Genomic DNA, 14286 nt, shown 5'->3' with positions numbered 1-14286 from the left:
CACAAGTGCTGCTGAAAACAACAGGTTCCTGTACAGAAGACACAGAAGTAGAAAAAAGCCTGCCCATGAAAATAAATCGGCAAGGGCCCACCTAAAATTTGTTCCTAATGGTCTGTAACTAATGATACAGTCATTGCTGTACTTACTTCTCATTTTCCTAGTAAAATATGAAGAAATTAGACTTTTGCACAGTACTCAAAGTACAAAGAATTTTCAAGTCCCAGCTTGGGTTTGTCCCTAGTCTCCAATAATTGTCCAAATAGGACCCAGAACATCAGGATGAAATCCAATCCAATCCAAGGTTTTTCCTGGCAAGCCTTACTGAGGGCTAAAAAAAGAACAATATAACTTTTGTATCTCTACTTTTAGACGCTTGGTGGCGCTAAAGTCTTACTTTCGTAAATTTGTAACTACAGGACCCTGTTTTACAAGAACCAGTCGCTTACGGTCAGCCTTACCAGAACTAGGAAGATGATAAGATGAGTATCTCAGTGGCATGACTGACATGAAATAGCATGTCTTCATGTGATGTTACAATCGTACTTTCCCTTTCGTTTCCTTTATTTTCTTTCAAGAGCAAAATCGTGACCGTAGACTATTTGCTGAGAGAAAACAAACATGTTTCGGTGCCACCCAAGTGTTCATTTCGATCACGTGAAAGTTCCTTTTAATTTGTTTGTGAAACGACAGAGAGGCCTTGGACTTTTTTTATTTTCACTTCCAATTTTACATTTTACTGAGGATAAGAAAAATATTTAGGATTCATCTTTATTGCCATTACACATGTAGAAATACAGTTTACATCTAATCGGACGTGCAAGAGCAGTAAGTGCAATAGAAGAAGATTATATAGTAATCAATCAGTAATCAGTAATCAATGTGACATAGACCGCAGCCTCCAGGCTGGGCACACAGCAGTAGGGAGGCAAAGAAGCCCCCCAGCCAGGCTTCACACCATAGACAATTGCCTTCAGATGACCCCAAAGATAAAAGTCTAAGGGGGTCAGATCAGGAGACATTGGGGGCCATTTAACTGGCCCACGACGACCAATCCACTTTCCAGGAAACTGTTCATCTAGGAATGCTCGGACCTGGCACCCATAATGTGGTGGTGCACCATCTTGCTGGAAAAACTCAGGGAATGTGCCAGCTTCAGTGCATAAAGAGGGAAACACATCATCATGTAGCAATTTCAAATATCCAGTGGCCTTGAGGTTTCCATTGATGAAGAATGGACCCACCATCGTTGTACCCCATATACCACACCAAACCATCACTTTTGTTGTTCCAACAGTCTTGGAGGGATCCATCCAATGTGGGTCAGTGTCAGGCCAATAGCGGTGGTTTTGTTTGTTAACTTCACCATTCACATAAAAGTTTGCCTCATCACTGAACAAAATCTTTTGCGTGAACTGAGGGTCCTGTTCCAATTTTTGTTTTGCCCATTCTGCAAATTCTGTGCGCCGATCTGGGTCATCCTCGTTGAGATGCTGCAGTAGCTAGAGTTTGTGAGGGTGCCATTTGTGAGTAGCTAATATCCACCGAAAGGATGTTTGACTAATGCCACTTTCCAGTGACATGCGGCGAGTGCTACGCTGTGGGCTCTTGCTGAATGAAGCTAGGACAGCCACTGATGTTTCTTCATTAGTGACAGTTTTCTTGCGTCCACATTTTGGCAAATCCAACACTGAACCAGTTTCACGAAACTTAGCAAGCAGTTTGCTAACTGTAGCATGGGAGATAGGTGGTCTTGTAGGGTGTCTTGCATTGAAATCTGCTGCAATGACCCGGTTACTGCGTTCACCAGATATCAACCCAAGTTCGGTCCGCTCCTCACGTGTTAACCTCTTCGACATGTCAATGGCTGTGAACAAAGAGAAACTTGTAAATAACTCATGAAAGAATAAAGTTACTTTGAAACCAAGTACACCATTGTTTTTCTTGTGACATTACCAATAATTTTGATGTGTCACATGGCCCTCTTGTATCAAAGATGGCCGACTTCTAAATGGCCACCATGGTCACCACCCATCTTGAGGAGTTTGCCCCCTCACATATGCTAATGTGCCACAAACAGGACTTTAATATCACCAACCATTCCCATTTTATTACGGTGTATAAATGGCCCACCCTGTACTATCTGAATGCGGAGCTACCGTATTAATAAAATTAAGCTTGTTTAAAGCCCGTTAAGAAAGCTGTCCATCTATTCGAGTTAACAGACAGCGATATTACAACAAGAGAATCTAATGGTTCACAATCGAGTATTTTATTAAATGACAGTTTAGTTTATATTACCCCAGCTCTAGCCTGGGTGTCTGCGTCCAAATTTTATGTACCCTACGGTCTGCAAGTACAAATATATGCTTTAGGATCATAGGATCAAGTTATCTTGGACGCAAAAAAATTAGACGCTAGTGAAAATTTATTACTTTCCACACACATCTGTGTGTGGAAAGTAAAAGGGACCAAGAATGGTGAGGCAATTTTCTGCAAACTTGACTGGGAAGTAGGCAGGGATTTCATACTTGCTCATTAGTTACCATAGTGATATACCCTGTTAAGACGTGAACCTCCTTCATAGTACAGACACCACAGGGTTAATCACGAAGTTACCTTAATATTAACCTCTGTTTCGTAGTACAGTATGTTCATTTTTGTTCGCTGAGTCATGCCACAGTCATGCATCTGAGGTGGGCTAATGACGTCAGAAGAAAAACTTGCACTTGATTCGCCTAGAACCGCTCAGTGGGTTAAGGTGAGGATTAGGGTTAGGATTTGCAATTAGGCTTGAAGTTTAGAAATGCACTACTTTGTACCCACAATAGCCCATGTTAATGATTCCGAGCTATCTTTGTGTTGCCTGTGATGTAAATAATTTCAGCTGAACGCCGTGCATCGTGCTTGGAAGAAAATCCGAGTACATAAAGATAAAATATAGTGGATTCATCATAGCTTGACAAGACTACAACAACGAATTAACAGTAATAAACCGCAGTTTCACGTTAACGACAGGAAACAGAGTAAGTCCGCGAAGCACTGTGTTCCTTTACTTGTAAAATAAAATTATAATTATAAACTAACTGCAATTCATCAAGTAAATACACATAAATAATAAAACAATCGCTCGTTATATTTATTAGAAATCTTTGCTGTTTAAGTCCATTTTACTTTCAGTTAATTGCCTATGATAACTTGCACTTGAGATTCTGTTATTGCTTTACAGTGTGAAATTTCTTGCGGTGGTGAAAGATAAACCCCGTAATAATACACTAACCCAGATAATAACATGTTTTTATGTTGGCCAGAAATCAAGTGGGATATGTTTTGGCAGGAGCTTTAGAACACGCGTGGACAAACACCTCGGTCAAGAGCGTTTAATGTAAACAAGCGGATCATTACACTACGCTGCGTCTGTGGAAATTTCCACTTTGATGACACTGCAGCAGTGCGTCCCAACATTTCACAAAACACCCTTGGCCCACATCAGTTTCCAGGACACGCCTAAAAGCGAACCCACTTCCTTCCATAGTTGCTATTGGCTACTACGAAGGTGTGTCATTCAACCTGACGTCAGACGCTGTATATATATCAAGATTTGCCTCGGTAATAAAAGCTCATAACACATTGCAAACGCTTAAAAGAAATTACGCTTTTTATGGTAGGTGGCAGAGTTTTTTTTTTTTAATTTTATGACTGAATTAAGAGGAGATCTCTTCGTATTCGTTGTCGGAGTCACAGTCTCATAAATATTCAGTAGATTGACGAGTCAAAAAGACCGCCTCTCCTGCACCAACGACACATTCAGCATCCTCGGGCGCAACATCTCACTGAGCTTTCGTCAGACTCCGAGTCGGTTTCATTGTGACCGGGGCGACTTTTAATTTCCGAGAATGGCTTTGAGAGGAGCACTTTCCCGTCTTTCCCACTCTTCCCGTCATTTCAACCATACTTACCAGCAAAGCAGAGCTCATTCGGTGGCCGTGCTTGGCGCTCCGTTTTCAAAAGGACAAGTAAGATATTGAGTTGTTTTTTTTTAAATATTATCATTACTTTTAAAGAGCCTATCATCTTTAACAGTTTAACAACTCCCATGTTTTCTTCCCTACAGAAAAAGAGAGGTGTGGAGCATGGCCCTAAAGTCATCAGGGATGCGGGGCTCATGGAGAGGCTTTCAAATTTTGGTAAGTGTCGTAATCTTGGAGCTGCCGGTGGTGCTGGGTTATGTAACTTGTGGGTGTAACCTGCAGCTTAACCCGGCAGACTTTTAGACAGACATATCTTCAGCGCTCGGTCGTCAGTCAGTCTGTTACATAATCGGGAGAAAGTAAATATAAACAAATGATATGTAACCAATGAGAGAGATTTGGTGCACATGTTTCGGAGAACAAAGTGATTTACGCGCGAGTCCAGTTTGAGGCTTTCGTCATTAGTTTTACAGGATAAAACGTCGTGTAATAAAATAGGATGTAAAACTAGACTTATTTATAGGCTCCCGAATGTATATTTGTGCATGTTTAATGCCATATTAAAGCCAGTCAAAGAGAGAAACCTCGAACATCCTCTCCGATGTTTGATGTTAATCCTCGTCGAAATGTTATTGTATAATGGCTACAAACTCATGCATAGGACGGAAAGACGAGACAATACAGGCGGACATTGTGATAACTGTCAACATGGCACGCCGGCGTCTCGCTCTTCTCGTGAGAAATTACACCTATTGCTCATTCATTCTTGCCCCCAACCCCCCACCGCCGTTCTGGCACATGCTCGTAAGAGCCCAGAATGAAGATGACGGTGTTATTTCCATTATCTCGTCACTGCAGTGACAGACACTTTTACTTTTTATGTGGTCCAAATGAAAACTCCCACGCAGTCCGGTGTGAAAAGAAGTGGTACCTTTAACGTGAAAGGCACAGCAGGTGAAAAGAACCCCCTCTGTGCGCATGTCAGCGAAGTGCCATTGTTATTGAAATTCCACTAAGGATTCATGAATAAAGAGAGGAGGGCCTGCCAGTTCTTAACAGGCCATGATAAGGTCACAGCTATCCCAGGGTACTTAAATTCTATCTGTGATCCAGACATAGTTAATTACCTTTGGAGTGATCAGGTTAATGTAGATTAATATTGTGCATGGAACAAACACAATGTAAATCATGATGGCCTCCATTAATTATTGTAGTAAAGGTAGTTCAAATTAATCTGTTTTATGCTTAATAAATATACTCAAAATGTCCAAAGTAATGTCTTGAAATTTTGCCCAAAAAGTAACATGAAATGGAAATCTGCTGTCGTGATACTTCCTAGCTCACCAGAATCCCCATTTGCACCACAAACTGCTCCTGCCTCTATAAATATAACAGAAAAACCAATGAAGGTGTGTGACAATGGCAGCTTAATGCAGGCCTTTAGGTTGTAACTTCCTAATTTCCCTTACCTAACTACCCAGGTAATCCAGTTTGTTCTGTTCCACACATCAGCTCATGAGGTGTAAACATGTTGTGCAAAGGGAAGAGCGCTCCCTTTGTGTTACACATACACTATACAGTGCGTCACTGGCTTACTTTCAGTTTCTGTATGGCCACTAAGTGGATCTGCACAATTACATATGACTATATTGTCCAAAATACCTTGAACTGTATCAAATGAGTGTATATATATACACACACTCATCAGTTTGTTCTTACGTTGCTGAATCTCAAAGATACTGTTGTAAGTTTTATAGTAACAACCTTGATGTTTATCACAAGGTGGTTTATAAAAAGTAAAATAAAACCTGAATATATGTAATCTAATGTAAAATGTTGACCAGGAATCAATTCCCTGGTGGCCAAATTGGCAGCAATGAAATAAGATCTAGCTGCTATGTCACTAACAGAGGAGGACACATGAAACCAAACACTAAGAGAAGTAGCTGCCATGTACTCTTACATCTTCACACTCTCTAGGTTTCCTGTCAATTTGTACAAATTGTTTAAATTAAAAATATATAGATATAATCAAACCAATAATCACTGGCATTTATAAACATTTAACATGCCTTTACATATGAATAATAGCGCTTGTAATCTTGCATTTAAAATTTAAAAGCTCATCCCTTTGACAAACTTATGAATTGTCTTGCAAGAGATGCTCACTGTTGCATCAAACAAGGGCTATTCCTGTCCTGTCTACGAATAGTCATGAACCGCATTGGTCACCCTTGGATCAGCAGAGTAATACTACACTACCATCAAGGCTCATATAGCTGGATGAACCCTAATATGGTGAAACACTTCACTTGTTTACTTCGCTGTCTATATCTAAACTTTTAAATCTTCTGCAACCACGTAGTATAAGGCAAACTACAGTCACTGAAACCTGACCCGATGTGGGAAACAAGACTAATGGAAAGTGCTCCGTCACTAGTTCCACTGGCATTGAATGACTCAAACCCATGAGAGTGCAAGGTCAGACAAACGCATGTTAAGTCACGGGAGCTACGGATTATGTAGGCTGCCTAACTGACACCTGCACATACCACGTCTGCTAATTACAAATCCTCAGGCTGTTTGAAGCCGTCAGGTTACCAGTTCCTTTGTTCAGATTTCCTGAGAAAATAGTGCACTCCCGTTCAATGAGTCATTTTAAACTGCAGCAAATGTGACACAGTGCAAAGTAGTTTAAATGTATGGATGTTTGTTGTTGTGTTTTTAGACTTTTCTGTCCATGACTTTGGGGATCTGAACTTCCAACACCTGGAGGAGGATGAGCCCTACATGGATGTAAAGTTCCCGCGGACTGTGGGTGCAGCAAATAAAAAGCTGTCTGCAGCAGTGAGGAATGCTGTCAGTGCTGGCCACACTCTTCTTATGCTGGGAGGTGATCACAGGTAGGAACAGAAAATATTGGCAATACTACAAGATAGCCTACTCTGTACAACAAGTCCAGTGTTTGTATTAATATTATGAATCCATTGCACAGATATCTTTAAAGCTGCTCTACATCTGTTATAGCCTTGCTGTTGGATCAGTGAGCGGCCATGCCCAGCATAGTCCTGACCTGTGCCTTATCTGGGTTGATGCTCATGCAGATATCAATACCCCTATGACCTCCCCTTCAGGAAACCTCCATGGCCAACCTGTGGCATTCATGCTCAAAGAGCTGCAAGACAAGGTGAGGAAAAACATTCAGCTTCACTAAAGATATATTAAAACACTACTTACAAAAGGGATTCTGTTAATTTAAAAAAGTATTATTGCTTTTTTAGTATCCTGTATGACATATTAAACAACCTCTTTTCACTCACCAGATGCCAGATATCCCTGGGTTCTCCTGGACTAAGCCATTTCTCAGCTCAAGAGACCTGGTGTACATTGGACTGCGGGATGTTGACCCTGGAGAGTAGTAAGTACTTAGATTTAAAACGTTTTAGTAAACGAAACTGGGGTGCACTCTGAAACATAGGTCTTGATGTGTTTTAAAATTGTGCATTGCAGCCAATTCCTCAAGAGCTTCGGTATCCAGTATTTCACCATGAGAGATATCGACAGACTAGGCATCCAAAGGGTCATGGAAGTCACTTTCGACCATCTTCTGGCAAGGTATTATTATTAATAGATTGTGATTATAATAGATTTTAAAATGATAACACTAAAAATGTTCTTAATTTTTCAATTTTTAATTTATACAAAAAACAGTTATAGATGTTTGAACTGAGATGTTGAATTTTATTACCATCCTGACAGAAAACAACGACCAATACACTTGAGCTTTGACATCGATGCATTCGACCCGTCTCTGGCTCCCGCCACAGGAACACCGGTAAATGGAGGTCTGACCTACAGAGAGGGAATCTACATCGCAGAGGAAATTCATAACACAGGTACAGATCACTACAGTTATGGCTTTCATTTCCTTTGGTCTTTTCTAGATTTCTTAAAGGTCTTTGACTGTCTGGCTTTTGAATCTAACTTGTCATCATCTTGGTGTGCAGGTCTGCTGTCAGTCATGGACATGGTAGAAGTAAATCCTGACCTTGGGGCGAGTCCTGAAGCTGTGGAGGCTACTGCCACGTTAGCAGTTGATGTCATTGCATCATCACTGGGACAGACGAGAGAAGGCGCTCACACATCCATGGACGAAATTCCCCCTGGGAAAAACGACACAGAGCTTCGCCTCTAAGGGCATGAAGCAAAGCTATGGACTTCAACACTGTCATCCCTGACCATTCCACAGATTTAAATACAATACTGCAAAGACTATATCTATTTGAAAGGTGACAGTTTAAAGCTTTTTTTTTTTCTATTTTTCTGCTGCTTGGTCTTTCACTTTGAAAGCTAAATTATGTCGGGATTCATGAAACTACGAAAGGGCTTTGCATAATCTTTCTTCATATTGATAATGCTGAGAAACGTCTTTGACAGAATTTAGACACCAATACAGCTATTGGGGATACAGCAATACTAACTTATTTTATTATTATTATTATTATGTGTAATAACTTGTCTGGCTATCTCTGATAGCACACTGCAAACCTCCAATAAGTGGCTAAGAAATGATGGGTGGGTGGTTAATCTTAGGTGTGCGTTGCCACAGCTGCCAAGTATCTATCATGTTTGGTTTATGAGAGAATTAGCGTGCATCAGCGGTACAAAAAGTATTGAGTATGGACGATTGAAGTTCACAGTCTACTTATGACTGTTTTGTGGCTGTGCCAGTTAGTTAAAACTAGAAGTATGCTATCACTTCTGTGATAGTTGTAGTTACTGTATTTTCTTTAGAGTTTACTTTTGTATTTTTACTGTGAATCAATACATGGACTATAGTGATTTGTGCACCACTATTTCAGCATCCCTGGAAAAAGTAATAACTATTTGAATCATTATGCGTGAACTAAAGTATGGCTTGTTATCTATGTTTAGTTTAATTTGGCTACTGAATGACTATTGTCCTTGTAACAAAGAGCTTCTATTTTGGTCTTCCTTTAATATGATTAAAATTTTTTGTTTGTTTCTACGTGTGTCTTATCTCCTCATTATTTTGTGATCAAAGTAATATATTGCTTTAATTGATGAATGCAATAAATGAAGAACCAAAGAATCACCTTGAGGATGAACATGAATGCCTACCACATGTCACGTTAATTAACCTAAACCTGAACCTCATGGTTACTCTTCTATGGTGTACATTGGACTGGAAGAGTAGTCAACACGCCCCACTGTGAAATAGAATGATTAAATAGAAATCATTACATTTCCCCACCAAGCTGGGGATTTACCAAAGATATTAGTCATATTAATTCTTTAAAAAAAAATAGCACAGGAACATAGTATTTTTCGGGTAAGATCTTTCGTATTTCAGAAAGACCTTACCCAAACACACCCTGTATGTATGACAGTAGCATATGTATCCGTACCTACTCGAAAGTGCTAAACCAGCCAGCCTGCAATCCAAACATGTCACACTGAAAATATTTGCCATATTTCGTTGTTGGACACATGTGAGGACGGAAAAAAATGGAAAAGTTATCTGAGTATTATTTTTTAACTAAATCACTGCATTCTGTTCGCATTTGTATTTTATACAGCATCCTGGCTTTTTATTGAAAGAGATTTATTTTAAATTAGGTTATAAAACCCTAGAATGTTCCCTTTGTGCTTAAGAAGATGGAAAGGATTTAAAGAAATTCGAAGGTAATATTTTAACACATTAAAATTATATTTCCTTCTTTCTACAATGTCCCTGTCATACATAACCAGGTCACCAAACTTGTTTGTATACTCTAGAACACACCAGGCGGGCATGATGGAATAGAAAAACATTGCAGCAGGTGTACCGTTTCCCTTAACACCACTGGAAATCACCATATGGTCAGTTATTTGAGAATCAACTCTATGGTAACAGGTGCTGTTTACCCTTTATTACCTGATCAGGGCTTCCACAGAGTATTTTTCTTAACTGTTTGGCTTCCTTCCTTAAAAATATCAGATGCAAACTGAGGTTAAAGATCAACTTTAATGTTGCAAAAGACATCAAATCGGAAACCAAAAACCTATTTATAACAGTGATTTTTGAATCGTACAGTAATTTTGCATGAACTGTATTAAGACATTGCATTAATTTATTTCACTGATATATCTCATTTAAAACTTAAGTCTTTTTTTTAAGCACACAACCACTTAAACACAGAAAAGAAAGTATTTTGTTAGGTGCTTTTTCATCATATTGTAAAAGATATTCATACATCAGCAGTTGAATTTGAGCAGTTTTGTAACCTAATCTGAGACTCATAGCTTTCTAGAACTTTCAGTCACATTTCATAAGTGCTTTCACCCAGAGAGACATGTGGGCTCAATTAGCTTGTTTTCTGACTCAGCTAAGATGCTACAAAGAATCATCCATGGGATCTGTAACAGCCAGCAGACAAGTCCAGATCATCATCCTGCAGGACATCAATGGCATCAAGTGACAGTGCAAATCTAAGTTCAAAGAGCTTCTGTAGGTTTGGTCCATTAGCAAGTTGGCAAATTGCCATTCACATCAAATAATGGACAGAATGCCCTGTCAGAGTTCAGGCCTTCATTGCCATCACAGACACAGATAGCTGAAAACAGCAGGACAGTGTTATTATTGCTACTGGATAGTCAGTAGAGACAGAGTCTGAGTTTGCCCTGGATCCACAACTTAAACGTAAGTCTGCTCATTTTCGGAAAAACTTCAGGTAAATCACAGCACCCAGAATGGCCAGTTCCATTAAAATGATGATGCCCAGTAGCAACTTGTTTGTCACCAGCCTGTAAGACAGAAAAGAAGCAACAATAAGATGCTTACACTCAATGTGCTCAAATGTTCCAAGAACATTTAAAAGAGACCCCAATCATCAGGATCATGAGACGCACACAAAAAAATAAGGAACTGCTGTGGTGTAAGACGTCTTTGTAGGGTGCACTTACCGCCTTGACATGGCACGAAGAATTTTTCTACTACGACTCAGGTTCTCTCCAGTATTCGCAAGCTACAAAAACAACAAAACAGAAGAGTTTTAACAAACCTACTAATCTCAGGTCATCATACAGTCCTGTGCCAAAGTCTTGAGCCACTATTCGTTTCTTTATAGTTTTGTAGGAAGGAAAGAAATATATGCATCGATTTATTAAAACGTGCAAACATGCATGAAAATACAGAACATAAGGTAAAAACAGAGTTTTTAAAATGCTAATGAGCTTGGAAGTTAATATTTAAAGTTTTAGTTACATTAAAATTTTTAAGGACTGCACAGGATAGTGAGATATGTCAAGCTGACAGCTAGTAGCTCTTTGGAAATCACATTTTTAGTGCAAAAATACTATTTTATGCCTGTTGAACTGTGTTATATTTGGCATTTTTCCATATTTAACTAAAAAATTAGAAACTAATAATGTGTTTTTGTGATAAGTTGTCACGTGTAGACACATCAACACTGGTTCATCATTTGATTTAGGTGCCTTTTTAAGCTTAAATGATTCATAGGTCAGTGACAAATAGACATCACAGGTGGTTAAAGACTTTTGCACAGCACAGTACAAGAATACAAGCGTAATAATGATTCTCAGCTCACTCTGTTTCTGCTTCGATCCAGCTGTTCCCTTTGTTCTCCCAACTCCTCGATGATATCTGTGCCAATTTGCTCCGTCTCAGCAGCGATGCGCTGGCTGCGCTCAATACTCTGGCTGGCGTTATTTAGAGCATCCGTACCTTGAAGAAGCAATGCTCTCTGGGACTGCAGGTGTGTCTGCAAAGATGGGGAAAAGGGACAAATGAAACCAAGTTTAAGCAGATTTATTCTGGAAATACAGTTACATAGACATCCACAACGATCACTAGGAAACAGGGTTGACATTTTTCTCAGTCTAATACAGTCTGGATCTGTAAGTGCTGCTGAAAAATAAGCCTTAATAAGTTCAGAGGATTTGGTTTCAAATTGATGAAGATGTTTTCTTGATTTGTGTGTCTCCTATTTACATTTTTTCTTATGTTACAGCGCACTGATATTCTTCAGCAAAAAGAGGAAGAAAAAAAAAAACCACACACCCAGAAAAAATCTTACCCTAGAAATGCAGTTTGACATAACAGCAGCAACATAAAATAATGTTTTGTGCATCGAAACAGACGCGTGACGGGGCCTGTCACACGTCTGCAACAGCAAACCCAAGCACCCCAAAGCCCCTAACTCACACTGTGCTGATTTTGTGAAGAGTAGATGCCATGATTTCCTGGCACTGTGTTGTACGAGGAGCCAAAGCCAGGTGCTGAGTTTTTCATGTCCCTCTGAAGCTTGCCGAGGTCTCGCCGGTACATACGCAGTTTTGTGCTCATTGAATTTCGATAGGACGGAGGGGCAACGCGCAGCTCCTCTTCCATTCCTTGTAACTGGAGAAAGACAAGAAAATGTTATTGTTTGAGAAAAAGACAGAAAAGGATCTTACTCTATAGAAACAAGCATATATTATCAATTTATTTACTAGTTTAGGCTTAACCTTCGTAAGCCAGAACATTTGAGTGACATTTGAATTCATGCACAGTTAAAAATGGGGCATACTTAGAATACTAAATTTAATTAGAGGTTCTTCTATTTCGATTTTATTCTTATACACGTGATGGCCAACATATTAGAAACACCACTCAGATTTTAATAATATAGGTAACAAGGTCAGAATCTTGGAGGAAAAAAACAAAATATGTATAAGTAAATATCCAACGCTGGTGCTAGCACAAGACTCAATCATGAAACATCATCATTGCCATGTCACTCATTGTCCCGTCCTTTTCCAGGTTAAACAGGTATTGGTAATAGGTTTGCACATATGTTGTGGGACATAATTTGCAGTGCATAATTCTTAAATGACTACTTAAAATATGTTGATGTTAAAAGATGGAATAACAATTATAAAAGGTTTGTGTCAACAAAATGAAAAGAATAAAAGTTGGTTTTTTTAACTTCACTGTTTGACTTGAAATGCACTGTGGTTACCAGAAAGACTGGACAAGCGAAAAATTCCTTTTGGGGGGTAAAACGTACACTATGTTTCCATTTTGTATTGAACAAGTGTTTTTTGCACAACAAACGCGTGTATTATTTTGATAATTCACTATTTCCCTGGTGGAAATTTTCTTAAAAAGTTCATTTCAAGCTCAATTTAAGTGTATTCACATGAAAATGTCATAGCTAGTAGTCAAGTGAACTTTAGCTAGCTGTAATGGGGAAAAAGATAAACAGCTCACCACTTCTTCAGCCTCCCCATGTCTCTCATCGAAGGTCCTCACCAGCCTCTTCCTCTCCTCTGCAGGAGTGACAGTACAAGTGTTACTTAAAAAGCACATAACTTACATTCTAAGGCGTAGTTATTTTGATCTGGGCTTTATGAGCAAGCACTTACCTCCGTGAGATTTCTGAGCCTTATCTGGCATCAGCTTCAGCTCCTCGTACAACGATCGGTACATTTCGTGCAACTTCTCGAATTCCTCCGACGACATTTTGCGTGTCATTTAAATGTCCTTTCTTGTGAAATTATTTTTGTCTTTTATTGTAAAATACAACACTTTTTATGATCACAAGTTTAGGTATCTAGTTTTGCTATGACGATAATCAGATTCTCGGGATTCTTCTTCCGGATGGCTTTCGACTGACCGTCGTAACTCCGGAACAAAACGCAAACGTACTAAAATGTCATTATTTTTACTAGATATGAAATTGAAAAAATATTTTTAAAAACACAATTATGTAGGAATTTAAAACAAAATAGTGAAATGTTGTGAAAAGCGTGTTTTAAAATAACCTGGATAATTATTTAATGATTATTTCATTCCGGCGCTACAGAGACGACGTTAATAGGGCTTTCTGGGAAATGTAGTTTTTAAACCGAGCTACTTGGGAAATGTTTGTGTTTATTCTGTTAATGAAACTACATGGATTCAGAGTTCCCCTTGTTGAAGATGGAGAAATTTCCTCATAGTAAGCGTCTATAACAAATTTTAAAGTACAGATCTATTTTGAATGTATAAATAGCCTGTCTAGCTAAATAAATGGGTGATTAATCATTGATTAATGTTTCAGAGAGCAGGGGGAGTATTATTTCGGGTTTATTGTTTTGTTTTGTTCTTACCTAAGCCATCAAAACATCACTGTCAAAATAATTAAAATGTATCTTATTGAAAGTTAAAATGGCACATTATGAACCTCGGGATTTATTATATATATATTCGTGTATAACAAATACAACTGTTTAACACTGCCCTCACTACTATGTCATAAAAACATCCTCATAA

At 38.9% G+C, this 14286-nt stretch overlaps 2 protein-coding genes across 2 annotated transcripts; one reads left to right on the top strand and one right to left on the bottom strand.

Moving 5' to 3' along the window:
* The first annotated feature begins 3616 nt into the window (after positions 1-3616).
* arg2 (arginase 2) lies at positions 3617-8997 on the top strand. The gene is made up of 8 exons (XM_086275102.1): positions 3617-4013; positions 4112-4184; positions 6697-6871; positions 6996-7155; positions 7292-7386; positions 7479-7583; positions 7728-7864; positions 7976-8997. Exons 1-8 carry the CDS (start codon positions 3894-3896, stop codon positions 8161-8163), a joined length of 1053 nt encoding a protein of 350 aa, XP_086131228.1. The 5' UTR covers positions 3617-3893; the 3' UTR covers positions 8164-8997.
* A 986-nt stretch (positions 8998-9983) lies between these two features.
* Positions 9984-13640, bottom strand: vti1b (vesicle transport through interaction with t-SNAREs 1B). Its single transcript, XM_086274571.1, has 6 exons — positions 13398-13640; positions 13243-13301; positions 12196-12390; positions 11579-11752; positions 10935-10996; positions 9984-10775 (listed from the first exon to the last, which is right to left on the bottom strand). The coding sequence occupies exons 1-6, from the start codon at positions 13504-13506 to the stop codon at positions 10682-10684; spliced, it is 693 nt and encodes a 230-aa protein (XP_086130697.1). The 5' UTR covers positions 13507-13640; the 3' UTR covers positions 9984-10681.
* Positions 13641-14286: the final 646 nt, after the last annotated feature.

This window comes from Aulonocara sp. 'chitande type north' Nkhata Bay, linkage group LG19, assembly GCF_057382095.1.
Source record: "Aulonocara sp. 'chitande type north' Nkhata Bay isolate Kocher_YH1m ecotype deep benthic linkage group LG19, A_spYH_male_GT1.1, whole genome shotgun sequence".
NCBI classification, from domain to species: domain Eukaryota; kingdom Metazoa; phylum Chordata; class Actinopteri; order Cichliformes; family Cichlidae; genus Aulonocara; species Aulonocara sp. 'chitande type north' Nkhata Bay.
Note: the sequence above shows the minus strand (reverse complement) of the source record. Positions and strands in the feature narration are given on the sequence as shown.